The sequence below is a fragment of the Homalodisca vitripennis genome, chromosome 4, assembly GCF_021130785.1.
Source record: "Homalodisca vitripennis isolate AUS2020 chromosome 4, UT_GWSS_2.1, whole genome shotgun sequence".
Taxonomy (NCBI): domain Eukaryota; kingdom Metazoa; phylum Arthropoda; class Insecta; order Hemiptera; family Cicadellidae; genus Homalodisca; species Homalodisca vitripennis.
In genome coordinates, this window is record NC_060210.1 from 188,747,254 (window position 1) to 188,767,847 (window position 20,594).

Sequence of the window (20,594 nt, forward strand, 5' to 3'; positions counted from 1 at the left end):
GAGTCTACACTCATCTGGAGAGATAAGAAACTCGGTGACGAAGACGTTTAAAACGAACTATTTCCATCGTTTCGACTCCAGATACATCTAGACTACAAAGGAGCTCTGTTTGGTTTACCAGCAGCCATCATGTGTAATCTAAAGGAAGAGGTTTTCTCATTACGGCAAAGCAATCTAGTTTACACATAACGTAACTATGGTGGGAGGGGTTTGATTCAATGGAAACGTTGAGTAGATCCATTTCAGATTTCGTTTAGTACAGCGTCTGAAATCTGACTGTCACAGACTAGACTCCTAAAAACGGGAATCCACGTCCTTTTGATGAGATCCAAAAAATGTCGATGACGAAGACGACCATAAAGAACTATATGTATCATTTTGGGATCAGAGATACCTAAAGAAAAGAAGACTTGAAACTGTTCAACGCTTTATGAATAAATCTTTTTACGCAGATATAAAAAGCCTACTTGAATGTGTGTATGCTGTGCCTGTTTTAACAGAGCTGCAAAATATTCGTGTCTAGCACTTGTTATCGTTTATGATTTTTCAGGGTTTTAAAATAATTTCTTCGCAAACGGAGTAGCCTAATATTGTATCAAAGAAACGTTTGTAATTTTATATATTTTATATAATTTTATAGTTTAAATTTGTAATCTGTACTAATGGAAACGTTTTAGTAACAAATAATTGAAATATTCATAGAATACATACTAAATTAACAACACCGGTACAAAAAAAATCTTAGGCAATTAATTGAGATATGCACCTTGAAATCCTAAAAAATTAGGTACAGTGTACTAAGAAATCTCACAATTTAAAAAATGTTCTAATGTTCAGAAATTTAATCATATTATACAAGGTTATAAGGTTATTCCCGCACGGGCTTAATAATTTCTGAAAGATTATAGGTAAGCAGTAAAACTTGGTAAACCATTACTGCGCCTATAAATCTACTTTTTGAAGTAACTACCAATTTTTGTCATGTCAGGGAGATGGCCCGCAGGGAGTCATTAGGGAATCTTAAATTAGAGCATAGATTGAGTAGTACATCAAATTAAAGATCTCTATTAGTAGAGTATACTGGCGCAAATCCGAACTGAAAAGGTTCACTCTTTAAAAAGTTACGCTGGTTTAAAGTTAGAAACATTACAATGCAGGTCCTCTCCTAGTGGTTTAATATTTTTGTCTTTGACCATTGGATATCCAGTGGAGGATGGTCGGTTTAAAATTGTAGACTAGCGAACTCCTTTTAGACCATCCTCCACTGGATATCCAATGGTCAAAGACAAAAATATAAAACCACTTGGACATGACCTACATTGTAATGTTTCTAACTTTAAACCAGCGTAACTTTTTAAAGAGTGAACCTTTTCAGGTCGGATTTGCGCCAGTATACTCTACTAATAGAGATCTTTAATTTGATGTACTTCTCGACCTATGCTCTAATTTAAGATTTCCTCCTGACTCCTTGCGGCCCATCCCCATGACTTGGCCAAAAATTGTAGTTACTTCAACAAATAAATTTTTAGGTGCAGTAATGATGTACCAAGTTGTATTGCTTTACCTGTAATCGTTCGGGAATTATCAAGCCAGTGCGGGACTTTTTAAGTCATGAGTAGGATATGGCAACAGGACGTTGTCACAACGCTGAACACCTGCAACAATACAAACACATTTCCCTCAGTTTGTCCCGCGCAGTGGGAGGCGGCCCTCTCTCTCCCACCAGACTGTCTCTCTCACACTCTCAGCTCAGACTGCCGTGTCAGTGTCAGTATCGTTACTACGTGCGTCGTGTAGCGTAGTGAGAGCGTGGCTTACAGTGTAGTAGTTCGTGTGGGGCCCCGCGTGCTTGTGTTTAATGGGCAGCAAGTCTACGCCACCCGCTCTTGTGTCCAAAATCAAACAAGAAGCGCACGATGATGAGATAAAGGTAATACAAATTTACCATTTTTTAAAACTGGTTACAGATAAAAACGTAAATTATACTTATTTGCGTCAAGGTAAATACAAACTAAGTCTAAAGTTAATTGTTTTCAATTTATTTTGTTGGTGTCTTTTGGTGTTTAAGCTTTTTAATATTTGTTACTTTTATCTATAATTATTTATGTCTACAATCTTTCATAAAGGTATTTTACAAAAAATTAAAATATTGTTTTATAAGAAACAAAATGATATAACTGCACTTTTTATTAAAACAAAACCATACAAACATTTACAATTCCTTCTTATTATTTTTGGTCAAATATTATTTAAATATATCTAACGAATTTAATACAAAATGATAATTAATGCAAAATGCTTTTTGTTTCACGCGCAATCCACCTTTTAGTAAGTTTGAACTAAAGGAATTGAATCAAGGACAGTATCTATGAGTTGTTCATTTTTATAGCTACGTTTTTGTTATCAGTATTATAAGAAATATGAATAGATAAGAAAGGACACTGGGCAGATATGGGGGTAAATGTAGATACTGCAATCCTGGCAGCCTAATTGATAATGATTTAAATCCACTGTTAAAATCCTTGTCAATATTGTTCTCAAACTCAAAATCTACAACGTTCTGGCCACAAAATAAATTACTCGTATATACACTACACTGCCTTAGTGTAAAGGGTAACAATTATTTGTACTTTTACTCTTGTAAAAAACACCTGCTTATATTGCCCTTATATACTTAAATAATTGCATATAACCATATCCACTTTTGTCCACTTAATTTGCTAACTCTGTCTTAGTCGTTAGATTAATAAAATAAACAAACCCCATGATATTGTTAGTAAGAATACTTGAAGTTTAAGTGTTTTTTTTATTCTGCCCTTTGTAAAACATTTAATTCAAATGGCTTACTCAAATTGTTGAGTTATTATACTCACTTGTACCTCATCAGTTGATAAAATATAACAAAATTATTCAAATCAAATTATTCCAAATATTTGTGGTAGGTACTCAAAGTAATCAAAACAAATATTTATTTTGATAAATGTTTAGTAAATTATATAACTGAATATTGGCAATACAATTAATTATAGTTTAAGTAACGGTTGGTTTGTTGTAGAACTTGGAGGGGGGGGGGGGTTTATCCTATTGTTTGAGAAATGTATTGACATCGTGGATTCAAGCCAAACATTTCAGTAATTGTTCGATGAATTTGACATAAATTAACGTTATTATTGAATTCTAGGCGAGATAAAAAGGCGATGCTCTTACTGAATAAAAAAAGGTTAAATAGACATGGTTCTAAAAACGCTTAGTTTTCTAGAAAAGAAGGGTGATTATTGTATGTAAATTTAGAGTGCAATGAATTGAGATAAAAGTTTAATATATTATAATATTTTTTACATTTAAATTACAATGACATAAATTTTGTATAATAAATTACGGATGTTTTGAGGTAACTGCTTTTAAATTCTAAATTTCTGGAAATATGTGGTTTTCAAATAATTTAAGAATGCAATCCGATTTTTGAAAAATACAATACCTGAGGAGAATTCAATTCTGAGTAAATTCATACTAATCATGTCAATTTGATATTTATAGCAGTTACGTTCAGCAGATTTGTCTGGAAGTCAACTTTTCTAAGAAGCCAATGACTTCTTTTCTTTTCTGGAATTGACTTGGAAAATAGTCATTTTACGCAGATGGTTCCTTTTTATTTTCCATTTGGCTATTTCATATAATTTGTTCTGCTTTAAATGATCTTGGATTGTTCTTCTATAAACGGTATGCTTTTATCAATAATCGATTAGTCAGCTATCGTGCTTTAAACATTTAAAACATTCCTTTCGGATTAGTCAGAAGAAAGGTAGATTTCACATATGGCTGTCATTTCGAAATGCATCATTAGTTTAGATGTTTTTAAAACACTGATGGTATGTCGACTTAGGTTTGAACGTTAATTTCAAATATTTATAACTCCATTATCTCGAAACCTCACCAGATATATCTGTGTATTTGTAAAAACGTAGACTGATTTAGTAATCAATCTGTTGTAATCAATGTTTGTTGAAATTTCTTAAGGAACTTGATGATTTATTGAATAGCTAAGTCCTGTCTTAGTACAAAGTTTAGTTTGAATAGACTAGAAATTGCGAAAATGAAAGTGTTCACTATTATTTTCGCAATTTTACTGTTTATTACTCAAAATTTTGAATTTGAGAAACAGCATTACTGGTATAAAATCTTGAATTAAGAATGAAGTTAGTAATCTTTAATTTGGCGATATTCTGAGTGTTGATCTCCCAAAATTTCACAGAATACATTAAAGACGCATGCTAGAACAAGATATGTGTCGTGATGAAGTGGAGAAACAGTTATAGTCCGATACCTGTTTTTGGACAACGGATTGAAGTAACAGTACGTGTATATGATCTGACTGTGCAGACTTTACAAAGCGTCAGAAGAGCGGAGTGTCAAAAGGGCTTTGCTGCTCAGCGCTCGCCTGTCTCTGGTCGCGATCAGTCGATTTGTACAGACGATCCCGCCGTGGCCGTAGAGCGATCAAGTTGCACAAACTGTTGTTGAGTTGGTGTTTTATCGGTTCCGAGACAACTCGACGATTCCTACTTCTAATGGTCTTAAATGTCCAGTCAACTCTATGACACATCCATATTACGATCTTGCAGTAATCCAGCACCATCTTGCTCAGACATATTAATTTGTAGAATTTCAATTTATAACATTATTAGAGATAATAAGTCATGAGATATCTGATAGTTTAGCAATATTTCTACTTCCACTGCTGGGTTTAATGAATCACAGAAGAAAACTGCCACGGAATCTGCAGACTATAATTATGGAATTTCCGGGAGATTTTATTGCATTTCATCCCTCCAATTACCTCGAATATTTTACATCACAGACTCAAAATGAAATTTTGTTTTATAAACGTCATACGACTTATAAACATAGTATTATTAAACAAGTTATAGGTTTGAAATGGCCAGCAAGGGTTAGAGTTACAATTAAAATAAAGATCAATGGCAAAATATAATGGTGCCATAGTTTTTATTTTTGACAAAATTTCAGAGTTATCAGAAATTACACTTTTTAAGATATCCATCTATATTTACCATTATGAGAATATGAGTAGCCAAGGAGGAAGTAAGAATTTTGTCTACGGAGACTTGAGGGATAAAGACTTTCAATGTCAGCATTAAACCTGTGTCTATTCAGAAATAATTTGAAAAGTTGTCTGGCAGAAAATAATCCGCGTCCTCTGCACGAAGAAAAAAACCTGAATATTGTCAATAGGGCCGGAAAATCATCGGAAACGCCCTCTCCTACTGTTTTTATTGTTCGTTTTCTACAGGTGTCTTAAGTAAAGTAAGTAAAGGTTGGACTCGACAGAGGAACATAGGAAAAGAATAACCCCCTGCTCTTTACCACCTTACTTTAGTTTAAACATGTAACATTGAGCTGTATCAGACTACAGCTATAACAGGGATCTTCAAACTCCAGAATCTGAAAGCACTCGGTCATCATTTGTGGCATGTTACGTTATTTACTTGTATCCTAACCTGATAATGAAGGCTCATTCGAAATCCCATGAAATCAACGCTTGAAATTTTGCCACCATTTCTCATTTTTCATTTTTATTACAGTTTTGTTTTTGGTAAAGTAAAGTTGGAGAATTTGAGACCGATTTGTACCTGCTTTGACCGATGGTTGTAAGATGTGACTTTTCTGCCCTAATGAGCGACGATGGACTAATTATTCCTCTTTGGAATTCACCATTCAAATTAAGATATTGGAAGGCTGCACGCAGAACTTACATAAATTATTTGACCTTGTCACTACAGAAGTGTTCCTTTCCGAGAGGACCGAAAAGCGAATTACTTATGCTCGGAAAGTTCTTTCTTGTGGAGGTAAATAATAGCTATGTTCAGAGCATCTTCAGGAAAGTGGTAGGGCATAGTACTTTGCAGTTCGACAGATGGTTTTGCATTTAGGGCGACTGCAATGTCATTGCCTCAATTGCATGGGCAAACTCACCTGCCTTTGGAATTTGGGTCAATATTGTGTATATATTGTGTATCGTTCGAATGCGAACAAACTGCACACAAACAAGAATACGCAGGACGAAAGGAAGGTGACAGTTATATGTTCTCTGCCGGACTAGTTGGAAGTCATGCGTCGAAGCTTGCCACTCACGTGATGCTGTGTTACCATAGAATATGTGGTGGTCGCATCAAACGCAATAATTCTGCATGCAACATGTTGGCTGCAGCTTTATCTGATGGTGTGGTTGGAGCGTGGCACAGGAGTATTCGTGCAACAATGAAGAAAGTCACTATAAAGGTGGATCTGAAGAAATGGTGATGACCTGCATTGGCATTTATATCGCAAGTAGATATCATGTGTTAAGTGGTTTACAACCCGTGAAGGTGATGAAGTAATGAGGTAACCATCAGGTAGCTTTGTCTCAGAAAGCTGACTTTCGAGACTTCTTAGTTATTTTCCAACTCCTGGTTGCTTTGGCTAATTTATTTGTGCTGGAGTCCTATGAGGCAGCCTTATGCACTGCAGGAGGTAAGATGGTCTCCAGAGCTGCAGGGGCTGTACTGGATGAGGTCAACCCCCATATCTAACTCGTATTAGAGTTTGGTGAGTCAAACATAACTCATGTTGTGGGTAGAGGAGCAGTTGGTCAACATTGAAGGACGCCATAAATCTGCAGAAGAGGATATGAATTGTGCGTCATTGACATAGGCATAGTGGAATAGTTATTCCTGTGTTCCTCTGGGATTTATTGACATTTTAAAGTTTGGAATGTCGTATTCTACATTTTACGAATATTAATGGCAATTTTAACTATAAATTACAATTATTAAAGGATTTCCAGCATCAAGTATTTTCTTTCAACCAATCAATATTACAAATAGCATTTTTGTTACACATTCTTCTTAAATTAATGTTTGCTTCACATATAGCTTAACTAACCAAAACAATTGATCAGTAAGTAATGAATATTACATAGTTTTATTATCAATTTCAATAAAGAAAATATATAAAAGTATCTTAATCTTAAGGTTTTTAGATTCCCCCTCCACTTTAAAGAAATTCCGCACTTGGATTTCAAATGGTTGATCATTTCCAAAAATACACGAAGACAGTAATGAGTATACTTTGTGAACAAGTGTTTTTGTGGTTTAATTCTTCCGAGTACTGAGACTGTGTACTGAGATTTCTGAAGATTAGATAACCAGGCACATTTGGTGGCCTTAAAAGTGGCCCTTTTTCTTTTTTCATTAACTCTATTTCTTTTTTTCTTTTTTACTTCCATGAATAACAAAAAATGGAAACGTTTTTGACCACTCCGCGAAAGAGTTACATACATGTAATGTAGGAATTTTGTAACCACGCTCAAACAAATACCTGAAGATGAAAATGTAATTTCTTACAGTATGTAGACCTACACCAACTTTGGAGAGTAACTTGTTTAATAACTTATACGTTTTGAAATAAGACATTACTCAGGAAAATTACAAATCAAAGCCCTCATCTCGATAATCATCTTTCATACACACATTGTAAAAAAAGGCAATCTTTTGTATTCTTATCTTTTTCTTTGGTCCTTAATTATAAGATGAAACATATATTTTCTCGTTGAAGGAAGAGCTCTTCTTATTGTAAAAAAACAATTTTCTACTATTTTTTTTAAAGAAAAGTCACAATTCTCCAATAATTTTTATATTTTAACACGAGGCCTTTCGACACCTGACGGTGGCATCTTTGATGTCGAAATGTCTCGTTTTAAAATATAAGAATTATTGGAGGATTTTGAGTTTTCTTTTATAAAACAATATAAAACAATATTTTCTCGCCTTTAAGAGAACTTCTGAATCCTTTACAAAGCAATGTATCCAGTTACTCGTATGTACATCATCCTGACTATGTCTAATGACATTGCTGTGCCACGTAAAGAGTTAAAGGACCGTTATTTAAAAACTTAATTTATGAAAAAATTAACCTGATTGCACTATCCCATAAAAAATTGCATTTTCCTTTTGCATTTTCTTTTAGCACTCCTCGAACTCAATCCGTGCAAAGATTTCTCTAGTAAAATACTGTTATTTTAGCATGAGGCAAAACTTGTGATGGCAGCTATAGCAGCAGCTGGTGCTGTGGTGAGTGCAGTGCAGGGTAGAGGTGTCTGGTAACGAAACTTGACTCCGTCGTATTTTTCTCTCTCCTGCTAGATTGATGGGGTCCCCTTACACGGGCTCCGGTTACATCCCCCCTCCCCACCTCCCCGGCCCAGGACCGTCTCCGGGTGTTCGTCTGTAACCCGACCTCACCTGATGTTAATCATTAGCCGGGGAGTTTGAATTTGATTAAAGCGCTGATCGTGCCGCATCGCGTCCCGCGACCTTTGTAACAGATCCCTTCGGCTTGACGAAGTAGAAGTCGGTCCTCGAATTCAGAGGTGACGTTCACAGCAACTAGGACGGCGCAACGCAAAAGTTGAAAGTCATCTTTACCGTGGGTATACCGAAATGCCCTTTCTCCAAAAACTTTGTAGGAACTTGTGGATCCTTCAGCCACACTTTTAAGGAACTTCGCGCCAAATGTACCTAGGTATCTAATCTTCAGAACTCTCAGCTACACAGTCTAAATACTCGGAATTGTTAAATCACAAAATGTAGCGCAACAATGGCAAATGCGCAGTGTAGCGGGTACAACGGTTATCGCAAGATAACCGGATCAAGCAACGTTGAGCGTGGCTGCTGCTTGGATGAGTGGCCGCTGAGCGATCCTGACCTTGCAAGCAGCCCGCCTGCCCGGCCATTGGTGGAGGTTCGGAAGTCACCTTTAAACCGTTGGTCCCCAGGATAGAGGGCTTCTTAGCCCTAACTTCGCCTGGTAAAATCTTTACTTTTTTAATTTTAACAATGTCATTAGACAGTCAGGATGATGTATTTCAAGTAAGTGGATACATTGCTATGTAAAGGATTCAGAAGTCTTCTTAAAGACGAGAAAATATATTTTTTATGATCATGGCAAGTTGTAGTTATCTGAAGACATCTTATAATAAGGTCCAAAGAAAAAGATATAATGATACGAAAGATTGTCTTTTTCACAATGTGTGTTTAAAGATGGATATAGGGATTGGTGGCTTTTATTTGTAATAACATTTAATTTTCTGATTATATTTTATTTTAAAACGTATAATTTATTAAACAAGTCACTCACCAAAGTTGTACATTCATGGAGATCTACATATTGTAAAAATTACATTTTGATCTTCAGACATTTGTTTGAGCTTGGTTACAAAATTCCTACATTACATATATGTAATTCTTTGTGGACTGGTCAAAAACATTTCCATTTTTTACTATTCAGGGAAGTAAAAAATATCTAAAATAGCTATAGGGTTAAAGGAAAATCTATTGCACCACTTTTAAGGAACTTCGCACCAAATGTGCCTGGTTAGCCAATTTTCAGAACTCTCAGCTACTCAGTCTCAATACTCTGAAGAGTTAAATCACGAAAAATACTTGTTCACAAAGTAGTCATTACTATCTTCGTGTATTTTTGGAAATGGACAACCATTGGAAATCCAAGTGAGTCATTTCTTTAGAGTGGAGGAGAAATCTAAAAATCTTCAGATCTAGAAACTTGTACCTAAATTCTTTATTAAATTTGATAATAAAACTATGTAACATTATTTGCTGATCTATTTCTTTGATTAGTTAAGTTATATGTGAAGAAAACATTAATTTAAGAAAAATGTGCAACAAAAATGCTATTTGTAACTTTGATTGGTTGAAAGAAAGGACTTAGTGCTGGAAATCCTTTAATAATTGTAATTTATAATGATGATAACCAATATAATTCGTATAATATATAATATGACATATATACATTACAACTTGTGGTTAATCTCTGAAATGCACAGGTGAAGACGAATAAATATGAACGAAGAAGATTGTAATTATTAGAGTGTGAAGTCGTTGCTAAAAGTGAAGTTTCTTATCCTTTGGCAACCATTTTCACACCTTTTCACGACATCGTCATCCAATACGTGTATTATTATTATGCTTAGTGCGTAAGGTAAGACAGAATGACCAGTTCCAGAGCATTCTAACAGTAATCATCTTAAAAGCACGATCTCCAAATAGGTGGATAACAGCATCATCGATCAGCCAACCTTACAAAAGCAAATTTAAAGGATGAGAGAAATTCGTCGAGGGTTGCAAAAATAGTGATATTCAAGTTTTCTTCTGGATATCAAGAAAAAGGAATGCATCTAAGAAGGAATTCCAATTATTTCTGAAATCGCTAGCCTATTTTGAGTGTTTATCTCAGACACATGAAAAAGACCGCAGATAGCAGTTCTAGAAACGTCGTATTACTTTTGTTGCAGTGTTCATGTAACACATGGCGATGCCAATTTTACTATCCTTAATATACATGTTATATTTCAAAAGTATCTATAAGCAATAATACAGTTTAAACTAAGACCTGTTTTAGAAGCATTGCATTAATGTCAGAGGGTAAAAGAATTTAATTTGTGTTGACTTTACTAACTCTAAAAGACAAGACTTAATCGCTTTGATACGATAAGATTCTTTTCTACAAGATAAGGGTCTTATCTTATTTATTGCCAAGAATAGCCGTTCTTGGTTAGAAAAAAAGTTATATTTATTTCAATCAGTAAGGTGATTGTTTTTGCCAACAAATATTTGTTGTTAAGAAGAATTCCTTTCCTAAAATACACTCAATATAATAAATACAAACCTGCCATGAAATACAAAACACTTTAGAGTACAATTGTATTGCCTACACACGGTCCTCAACTTAATAATGGAGATGAAATATTTTCATCGTTCAAACGGCCACAATGTAATGGAGAACACGGGAGCATGTAATGTAGAATGTAGAATATACAATGACCCGACCTCGCCCAAAGCGATCCTGTATTTTCCCGCCAAAATGTTTTGCAACTCGAGCCGCTCAGCTGATGAAAGCGGGAACTCTACCCTCAACCACCCCTCCCGCTCCACCCTCTGGTACTGAATTACACCCTTTCTTCCCCTCCATGGTCGGACGGTTTATTATTTATTTAGGTTACACGTTGCAGTTCAAGAACGTAATTCAACGATGGATCCATAGATCGCTGTGAATGTCAAGGTGAAGTTTTCATACTGTATTCAATTTTATCCATCAGGTTGGTCGTCGTGACGCATTTTTATACGCCTGGAGAAATATTTTAAATTAGATTCGAGAAAATTATAGTTGTGTTCTTACATATAATATTTTACTCAGTTTAAGTCAAAGAAATTGGGCAAGTGTATAAAATAAATATCAGACAATTATGCTTCCACTGTCACTGCACAATTAGTGGATTAGTACTACAAGAATGAGGATGAAAGTTAAACGGTAAAGTAGACAGCATTTAAAAATTTAAAATCATCTTTATTATTCAGAATTGAAATGTAGACAATTTGGTATTTTATGTAATTGCGCCTGGAAAATATTTTTATAAATACGACAGATATCTTAACAAACTTTTAAAAATATACTGAGTCATCAAATAGTCCGCCTCTGCTGATTTATGATGATTCTAAATAGAAATATAACACTTTTTACGATTGTTTCTAGGTTATAGATGTTTTCTGAGGAAATACTCTCACAATGTTTAAATAGTTACCCATCCTATGGGTAGTATATCATTGTACATAACAACATACATATTTTTTGGCATAAAAGGTCACAATTTCAATCAAACGAATCAAAAATATGCCTATACATAACTCCTTTAAAACATTTTAAAAACAACTTAAGAATGCACATCTTTGTAGGGAATGAAACTTTGTAAAGATAAAACTACGAGACAAACCTCTCAGTATGAATCTTTGTAATCACCAGAAGAGATAAGATCAAGTTTTTGTGTCACTGATGGAGATAAAAATAAACATTTAGTCTTTATTTGTATCTTAATGTTGTTTAGAGAGGAAAATATCGATTATTTTTTCGAGAAATCGGTATTTTTCAGTGAATTTAGTTAACATATTGACATTTTTATGTGTCGATATATTTCAGTAGATTGTTAGTAATAGTTTTATTCTTGATTTATTCGACATTTTTATTAATTTTTTATGTATTGGATTATTAATTATTAATTTGTTACATGCGTTTTTTATTCACGATTTATTGGATATAATTTGACATTATCTACAGATATTTATTTCAAATATTTACGTTATATCCATATTAAATTTCAGAAATACGTAGTATCAATACTAGCCTACCCGTAGGTAATGTGGAGGGGGGAGGGGGCAGATCAAAGCCAAAAGGCATGTGTCCAGAGTGCGCTGGCGTCAAAACAAAGCTTCTGTCTAAATGACTGACGTCACCGCCAGAATTAGCCGTGGGTCGGTACGAGATTGTAGTAAGATTGTGCGATCGTTCCTAAGGAAATCAGCGTGAATTAGGAGATCCCTCTTAATTCCGTTGTAATATGTAGAGATTCCCGTAAAACTTGAAGTTTCAATAACTATAAGATTTTAAATTTGTCTACCGGTATTGCGATCCAGGAGTTTTGCCTCTTAAAACGTCGCTGGTGTTCAAAGGAATTCTAAATCTAATTGAACATTTGATGTAATCGTTACTTGTTATGTAATTCGTAAGAATAACCGAAGAGTTTGTTTACGACATTAGTATTTGTTACCAACTAAAAAAATAATTTAAAATAGTGACTAAATTATTACTACGAATAATCGATATCACTAAAGTAAATAAATCGATTAGCTAATAAAACTCGTTGGTGAACTGAACAAATTTCTGAATTCGAAGGAAATTACTTTTAGAGCTGCAATGATATTACATTAAAAAGTGTCTCGTTTATTTCTCCATTTATAATGAACTAAAACTTAATAGTATAGTCTTTTTTACAACTTAGGCCTACAAATAAAAAGTGAGATCTTTGATTTTTCAACAAGACACAAATTTGAAACTTAGTTGGACAAAACCGTAAACCCCAAAGCGATCCAAGCATAATTAAACACGTTAGTTACGTCTGTCTTGTCGCCGATTCTAAAACTTTAGAATTTCACGTTGCACAAAACTGTTATTATAAAATATTGAAATTGCCTTGTTTTTGGTAAATCTTAATTATAAAATGTTAGCATGTAGCTAAAGTATCCAGAATATAAGATCAAAATATTACTTTGTAACATATTTTTGATGCGTTCTACAGAACAATAACTTAATTATTTATAACAAATTTGTTTTAATTTACTATGCAATATTGGGACATATCTTGAATGTGATATTTATTACTCAAATAATGTAATAAATGGATCGGTACATATCAAAAACTTGTATAAATGATTATTAACACATGTTAACGATATTGACATACTTAATATGATCCGTTATTTTAATAAATCTGATATATAGGATGGGAATAACATTATGTATGTATTGATGTAAACAAAACCTCTATACAGAATCATAATTGGGAAATTTTTAAAGGGATTACTTCTAATTAATGCACTTACCATTTTCAAGAGAATACTAGCACATATTTATCGACTTCCCCGAAAATCGAACCGGTGACCTCCGAGTCGCAGAGCCGAGACTATACCCCTATTCTACGGCGAAGGTCATTGAGCAGTGCTGTACATTGGTTCACCACTCAACACAGTAAATCGAAGACTGTCTAAGGGTATTTCCCACACAAGAGCTCGTATTTTAATTATTTCCTAGAAGTAGAAGCGGCCCCGGCGGTCCGTATGCAACTCAATATTAATTTACGGAAAGTAACGAGATACGATACCCATTATTTCATCGTCTAAACAGCGAGTGAGTGAGTGTTTGTGTGTGAGAGGGTCGAGTTACAGTCGAGCTCGGGTTACCGGCACATTTTGGCGGGAATCCACGATGAAAATACTTCATTACGAGTAGAGCTGCAGGCAAGTCGGTCTCTCGAGTTTCTGTCCGCTCCCACCGCCTCCTACTCCTCCTCTACCTCCATCTTGTACTGCTTCTACTGTGAAACAATCTAATCGGAGTATACTGTACCTCCATCTTGTACTGCGTATGCTGTAAAACAATCTAATCGGAGTATAGTCTACCTCCATCTTGTACTGCGTATGCTGTAAAACAATCTAATCGGAGTATAGTCTACCTCCATCTTATACTGCGTCTGCTGTAAAACAATCTTATCGGAGTATAGTCTACCTCCATCTTGTAGTGCGTCTATTGTAAAACAATCTAATCGGAGTATAGTCTACCTCCATCTTGTACTGCGTATGCTGTAAAACAATCTAATCGGAGTATAGTCTACCTCCATCTTGTACTGCGTCTATTGTAAAACAATCTAATCGGAGTATAGTCTACCTCCATCTTGTACTGCGTATGCTGTAAAACAATCTAATCGGAGTATAGTCTACACTCATCTTGTACTGCGTCTGCTGTAAAACAATCTTATCGGAGTATAGTCTACCTCCATCTTGTAGTGCGTCTATTGTAAAACAATCTTATCGGAGTATAGTCTACACTCATCTTGTACTGCGTCTGCTGTAAAACAATCTTATCGGAGTATAGTCTACCTCCATCTTGTAGTGCGTCTATTGTAAAACAATCTTATCGGAGTATACTCTACCTCCATATTGTACTGCGTCTGCTGTAATACAATCTAATCTGAGTATAGTCTACTTCCATCTTGTACTGCGTCTGCTGTAATACAATCTAAACGGAGTATAGTCTACTTCCACCTTGTACTGCGTCTGCTGTAAAACAATCTAATCGGAGTATAACTCATAGTTCCGCGGATTGTGTGGAGTCTCATTGAGTATTCTCTGAAGTGTAATCTTCTTATAATTGTTTAGTTGAATATAATTTCATAGTAAAAAAATCGAGTTACGTTTAATAGTATTTGTTTGATTTAAACATTTTATTTTTTTATATTCTCACCCATAAAACCATGTTTTTCTTCTTTTGAGGGACCGAATGTAATAAAGTACGATAAGACATGTTTGAGACCAAGTGGCTGGTTAATATATTCGTTTAATATCAGTGGTTATAATGATTTGTGTACATAGCATTGGGCTGCCTATGTCTCAGTGGATTAAATACGTTAATAGCTCAGAATACAATTGTCAACTACAACAGAATTTATCTTGGAATACTCGAACGATCTACTGAAGTTATATGTTGAGGTTAGCAAAGATCTCCCACAGCCTGTAATTGTAACCCGATCCTGGCTCTGCTGATGGACGAACAGGTCTCGACTTTCGTCTCTTGTTTCAGGTCCCTCCCCTCCCCACACCCGACCCACCCTGCTTCGCAAAGACCCCTGCTCGCTGACTTGGCCTGTAAGCGTCGTGAAATTCCAATAAATTCAGTTCTTCATGCAAGATATCATATTTCCGGTAGGGAGGATTAAAACAATTTCTTTACGATGGATTAAAATGGTTCGTTTTCCTATCTCGTGCACGAAAGCCACTACAGCTTTGAAGGCATAGGTAATTTTGAAAATGATTACACAGATTGTTGGAATTAGTATTGCTGGCCTTACCATTCCTGTATTTGCTTTATAATTTAGGAACTAAAACCCAATTTGCACAGCATAAGCACATGATTTTGAAATCGACAGAGGACTCTTTTATAAAAAAAAAGGGTCAGATTCCGTTATATGCCCCCAACGCTTAAACTTTTTTCAATAAACTTAGAACGTTATAAAACGATGTAATTGAGTAACAGAACTAACATTCCATCAATCAACAAGCATTTCCAGGTATTGCGGTCGGTATTGTTGTCGCTGTTATCTTTCTCGAGAATCCCGATTACGGCAGGCCGCGCGGCATCACATGATTGTTTAAGTTTTTTACACGGTACATAATTGCCTTTCCACTACAATTCAATTTATATTTCTGATCAGCCCCTCTAGAATTTGATATTTTACTGATAGGTACTATCTCGAGGGATGTTTTTCTTTTGTTGACATCAGCGCTGGCCAGCACCGAAGATGCTGGCGAAGCCCGCGCTGATGGCCGGAGGCACTCGTATTTTGGGTGGCGGAGTGTTATCAAGAATAAAAACAACTTTTGTGTGTGTTTTTTCAATAATTAGTTTAGTTTTTGTTTAATAGTGTTTGTTTTTGTTGAATTTTTGTGTTTGGAGAAATGTAGGGGTGTGGTCGATATAATACGTGAGTACCCTTTTTTCTTAACTAGTAGCCAATTGTAATTCATTATAATCATCCGTAAATGAACAATTAGCGTTGGGGGCATAATGTTAGTTCTGTTACTCAACTACATCGTTTTATAACGTTCTAAGTTCATTGAAAAAGTTTAAGCGTTGGGGACATATAACGGAATCTGACCAAAAAAAGAAAACGAGCGCCAAACACGTTAATTTTGGCCTAGGTTGAAATAGGAGAGTGTCAAATGTAAAACGATTTTTTTCTCAGATCGTTGACATGTCTTGGTTTATATAGCTGCACAAGTGTGTACAGTTCAGGTACAAACATATCGTTGCTGAATGGCTTTCCGTTTTTTGAAAGCCACGCCTTTACATCTTTCTTGCTTCATACTTTGTGAAGTAGGAGCCTTATCAATTTGTATCTTGTGGTAGTGCGCGTTATCAACGATTCGTAGTGAATTTTGTTTTAAATTCGGCAACACTTTTTCCTTCATCCACTTCACAAATACCATACGTGAGACGATGGTACATTAGACTCATCTAAATAAATTATTGGGCGCCCTTGCTCCCTGTAGTGTCTTAATGCTCTGAAATATGTTTTCCTTTTCTCTCGGATTTCTGGGTTTTCAATTAATAATTTCCTCTTGTTTGCTGTCTATCGCAAAATAAACCTCAGGTTCTTTAAATTCACCTCAAACTTTTTTCACGGCCCTGGAAGTTTATTTTTTCCCTTAACGCCTCCCTCAATAGTTTTGCAGTCGATATTTGATGTTTTACAATTTGAAATTGTACACTAGTCTTCTCACTACACACTTATCGAGTCATCTATACAGGGTGTTTGAAAAGTATGGGTACGGCTTAATATTTTAAAAAACCATAGGTGATAACATCTATAAACTTTGCACAGTGTCATATGGCTATGTAAACTATTTTTACTTGCTATTACCATGACATGCCAACCATGGGGGGACGGCCCACAGAGGAAAACATGGAAATCTTAAATTGAAGCATGGGTCAAGTGATACCTCATTGGAAAGAGCTCACTTAGTAGAGTTGAATTCCGCAAACCGCATCTCAAAAGGTTTATCCAATCAGAAATGGCGGCTTGTTTTAGGTACACATTGTGAAGTACATTATGCGCTGCCATTTTTGACTGGATCATCGTATTCTGATGCGGTAGGCGGCGTTTCACTCTACTAACCAATGTGTTTTCACTGACTTTTATTAATTAGCAAATTATGTCATAAATTTATAACACAATAAATAAAACTAAAAAAACATTGGTTATTTATTGTGTTTTATTTATATGTTTTATTCTGATGACGCCTACCGCATCAGAATACGATGATCCAGTCAGAAATGGCAGCGCATAATGTACTTCACAATGTGTACCTAAAACAAGCCGCCATTTCTGATTGGATAAACCTTTTGAGATGCGGTTTGCGGAATTCAACTCTACTAAGTGAGCTCTTTCAAATGAGGTATCACTCGACCCATGCTTCAATTTAAGATTTCCATGTTTTCCTCTGTGGGCCGTCCCCCCATGGTTGGCATGTCATGGTAATAGTAAGGAAAAATAGTTTACATAGCCATATGACACTGTGCAAAGTTTATAGATGTTATCTCCTATGGTTTTTAAAATATTAAGCCGTACCCATACTTTTCAAACACCCTGTATAAGTAACTGTTTTACGTCGTCGGCTTTTTAGTGTAGTAAACCTTTTTGATTACGAACCATAAATTTTTAAGCTCACCGTTTATTTGAATCGCAACTCGCTCTGACACAGCAGCTGCTGGAACAGTTCTTTGACGAGACTTCGACAACGGAATAGTAAAGGTTTGATGGACTGTCTTGTCCTTCATAAATTTATAAACATTATTCACCATTTCTGGAATTATTCTACCTTTGAATTTTGACTTTATCTCATCAGACATCATCAGTAAAAACAAAGCTCCAGCAACCACCACACTCAGCACCGTCACAAAACAGGCTGATTTTTAGCGAGTGAGATAAGTTTATTGCGTCAGTAGGATTCAGAGAAAGTGGACTGTCCTCGATGAGTCATAGGAAATGTTTTCGGGATGCAGCGCATAACGCTACCCCGCTACCCCTCCCGCCTATCATCACACACTCATACAATCTACGTTATGTATAGATTACTACTGTGTTGCATCATAAATCAACTGCTTCTCACTACTACACAACTGTGTTACACTATTACATCGCCGTGTTACATTACTACACCGTTACATTAGATTCGTATATTGCTTGCGTCAGTTCATTCCATAATGAGCAGAACTACTACAAACTGGCGATCAAATATCAGGACCTACGAGCAATAAAGTTAAACCATTGCAAATACCTATTTGAATCCAAAAGCTTAATAATGCAATAGTGAATTATTATTGTAACCAATACTATAAAACGTAATTAAATTACTAATGCCTTTATTAGAGAGCCGAAGTTAAGATTCTAAAGCCCTATAAGGCTGTTAAACTCTAAACTGAACAGTGACTTATCTACTGAAAGGGATTTATCTAATAGTCCAACATTGAGTGATTCCTCAAAAAAAAAAAAAACAAAAAACAAAAAAAAACGATCCTCAGCCACGCTTTGGTGGAGGTCGAAATGGAATGGTACCAAAAGGGTTAAATGTAAGGCATGATATTTTTCTCAGATCATATGTTTTTAGCATGACACACACATCAAACACACGTAAATAAAAGTTAAGTCAGCGCCAGCTAATCAAATTCTGACGTTTAAAGAGGCGAATTTCATTACCTTATCTTTAACGTAGCTATGATAGGAAGGGTAGCTTCAATGTTAATGTTGAGTTTAGCTCTAATTCACCCTAATGCGGTTTTCAGACAAATCTAGCCGTTTACAATTTAAAAAGACATACAGTCCATATGCATTGTGGGCCTGATGAGACGATGAGAATCTCTCTCTACCTAGATTACAGGTACACTGTTTTGTATTCTAGTTGTCTCTGATGTCGAAACGATGTAAAGAGTTCATTTTGAGCTAAGTCGTCGACGACTCTTTTGGATCTTCTCAGACGAACATGTCTCCAGATTTCAGGAGTCAAGTTTTTGACAGCGTCAGATTTCAGACGCTGCACTAAGAGGAAAATGAACTGGAGCTAAAATCATCATTCTCATTCATTCAACCTTTCCCAGCATGGCTACGTTATGTTTAGAACTAATAATTATTATTTATACCCTTCATTCACTTCCAGACTCTCTGCTTTTCTTCCCTTCTGCATTACAAATCCTCAACACTACCTAATTCCTTTCCGTATCCACCCCCTCTTTTTCTGTGCGTCATATTTCCTTCAAAAATACTAAAAGCCTAATTAGATTAGATTTATTGCATATTTTTAATTTACAAAACCTTTGATTTTATTATTGAAATTGATTTATCATCCTTCAAAACGGTTGCAAAGTAACATAAATATATCAATATTTATGTAAATGGAAAGGTTTAATAATATTTAGGAAGTTCATTTTCGTCCTTTTGTTTACAATGTATCATTAGAGGTGCTTGAAAAATTTATTTTTTGAATATATCACACCTAGTTTTACTACATACAACTAAATAAAAATTGTATGAAAGTAAATATTGTACAATCTATTTTTACGGGTTTTATGCATTTGGAATCTTAGTTCACTTTTATTCAGTTTACTTTGGTGTATGTATATTCATTTTATACTTTTACGGTACGTATTCAAACCATTGGTAGACCATTAGCTCTATTAATAATTAATCAGGATCTCAAAAGTTGTTTTCTTATGCATAATGGAAATATGTTTGAATAAAGTGGATTCCTTAAAAGCTAATGTTTGATAATTTTAGAGATAGGGAACCTTTACATATTTCGAAAAATCTTTTCTGCTATTTTCCTTCTCCAACTATACCCAGGACACAGCTCGAAATCTTAAGTTTTTGGTCTTGGATTTGAGAAATATTCTGGAAAAAGATGCATAAATTTCCTGTCCTTCTGGAGAATGTCAAATTTTTGCAGCTATTTTTCCTTCCCTAATTTTATTATACCCAGAACGCAGCTCGAAATCTTAAGTTTTAGGTTTCGTATTTGAGAAATATCCTGGAAAAAGGTGCATAAACTTCTCTTCCTTCTGGAGAGTATTCATTTTTTGCTGCTATTTTTCCTTCCCTAATTATACCCAGAACACAGCACAAAATCTTAATTTTCAGGTCTTGTATTTGAGATATATCCTGGTAAAGAGTAGGCTATATAAACTTCCCTTCCTTCTGGAGGGAATTACTTTTTTGCTGCTATTTTTCCTTCCCTAATTATACCCAGGATACAGCGCGAAATCCTGTTTTATGTCTTGGATTTGAAAAATATCTTGGGAAAAGGATGCATTCCCCCAATCCTTCTGCAGTGTGTTGTGGAAATTCTACTAGGCTAATTTCAGCA

The 20,594-nt window shown here is 35.1% G+C and overlaps 1 protein-coding gene across 1 annotated transcript in view; it reads left to right on the forward strand.

Annotated features, from left to right (window-relative positions):
- Positions 1 to 1,676: 1,676 nt before the first annotated feature.
- LOC124360798 (sine oculis-binding protein homolog) overlaps positions 1,677 to 20,594 on the forward strand; it is a 52,924-nt gene continuing 34,006 nt past the window's right edge. Inside the window, 1 exon segment of the mRNA XM_046814701.1 lies at positions 1,677 to 1,930. Within this exon segment, the coding sequence (XP_046670657.1) occupies positions 1,859 to 1,930 (72 nt within the window). The 5' untranslated portion in view covers positions 1,677 to 1,858.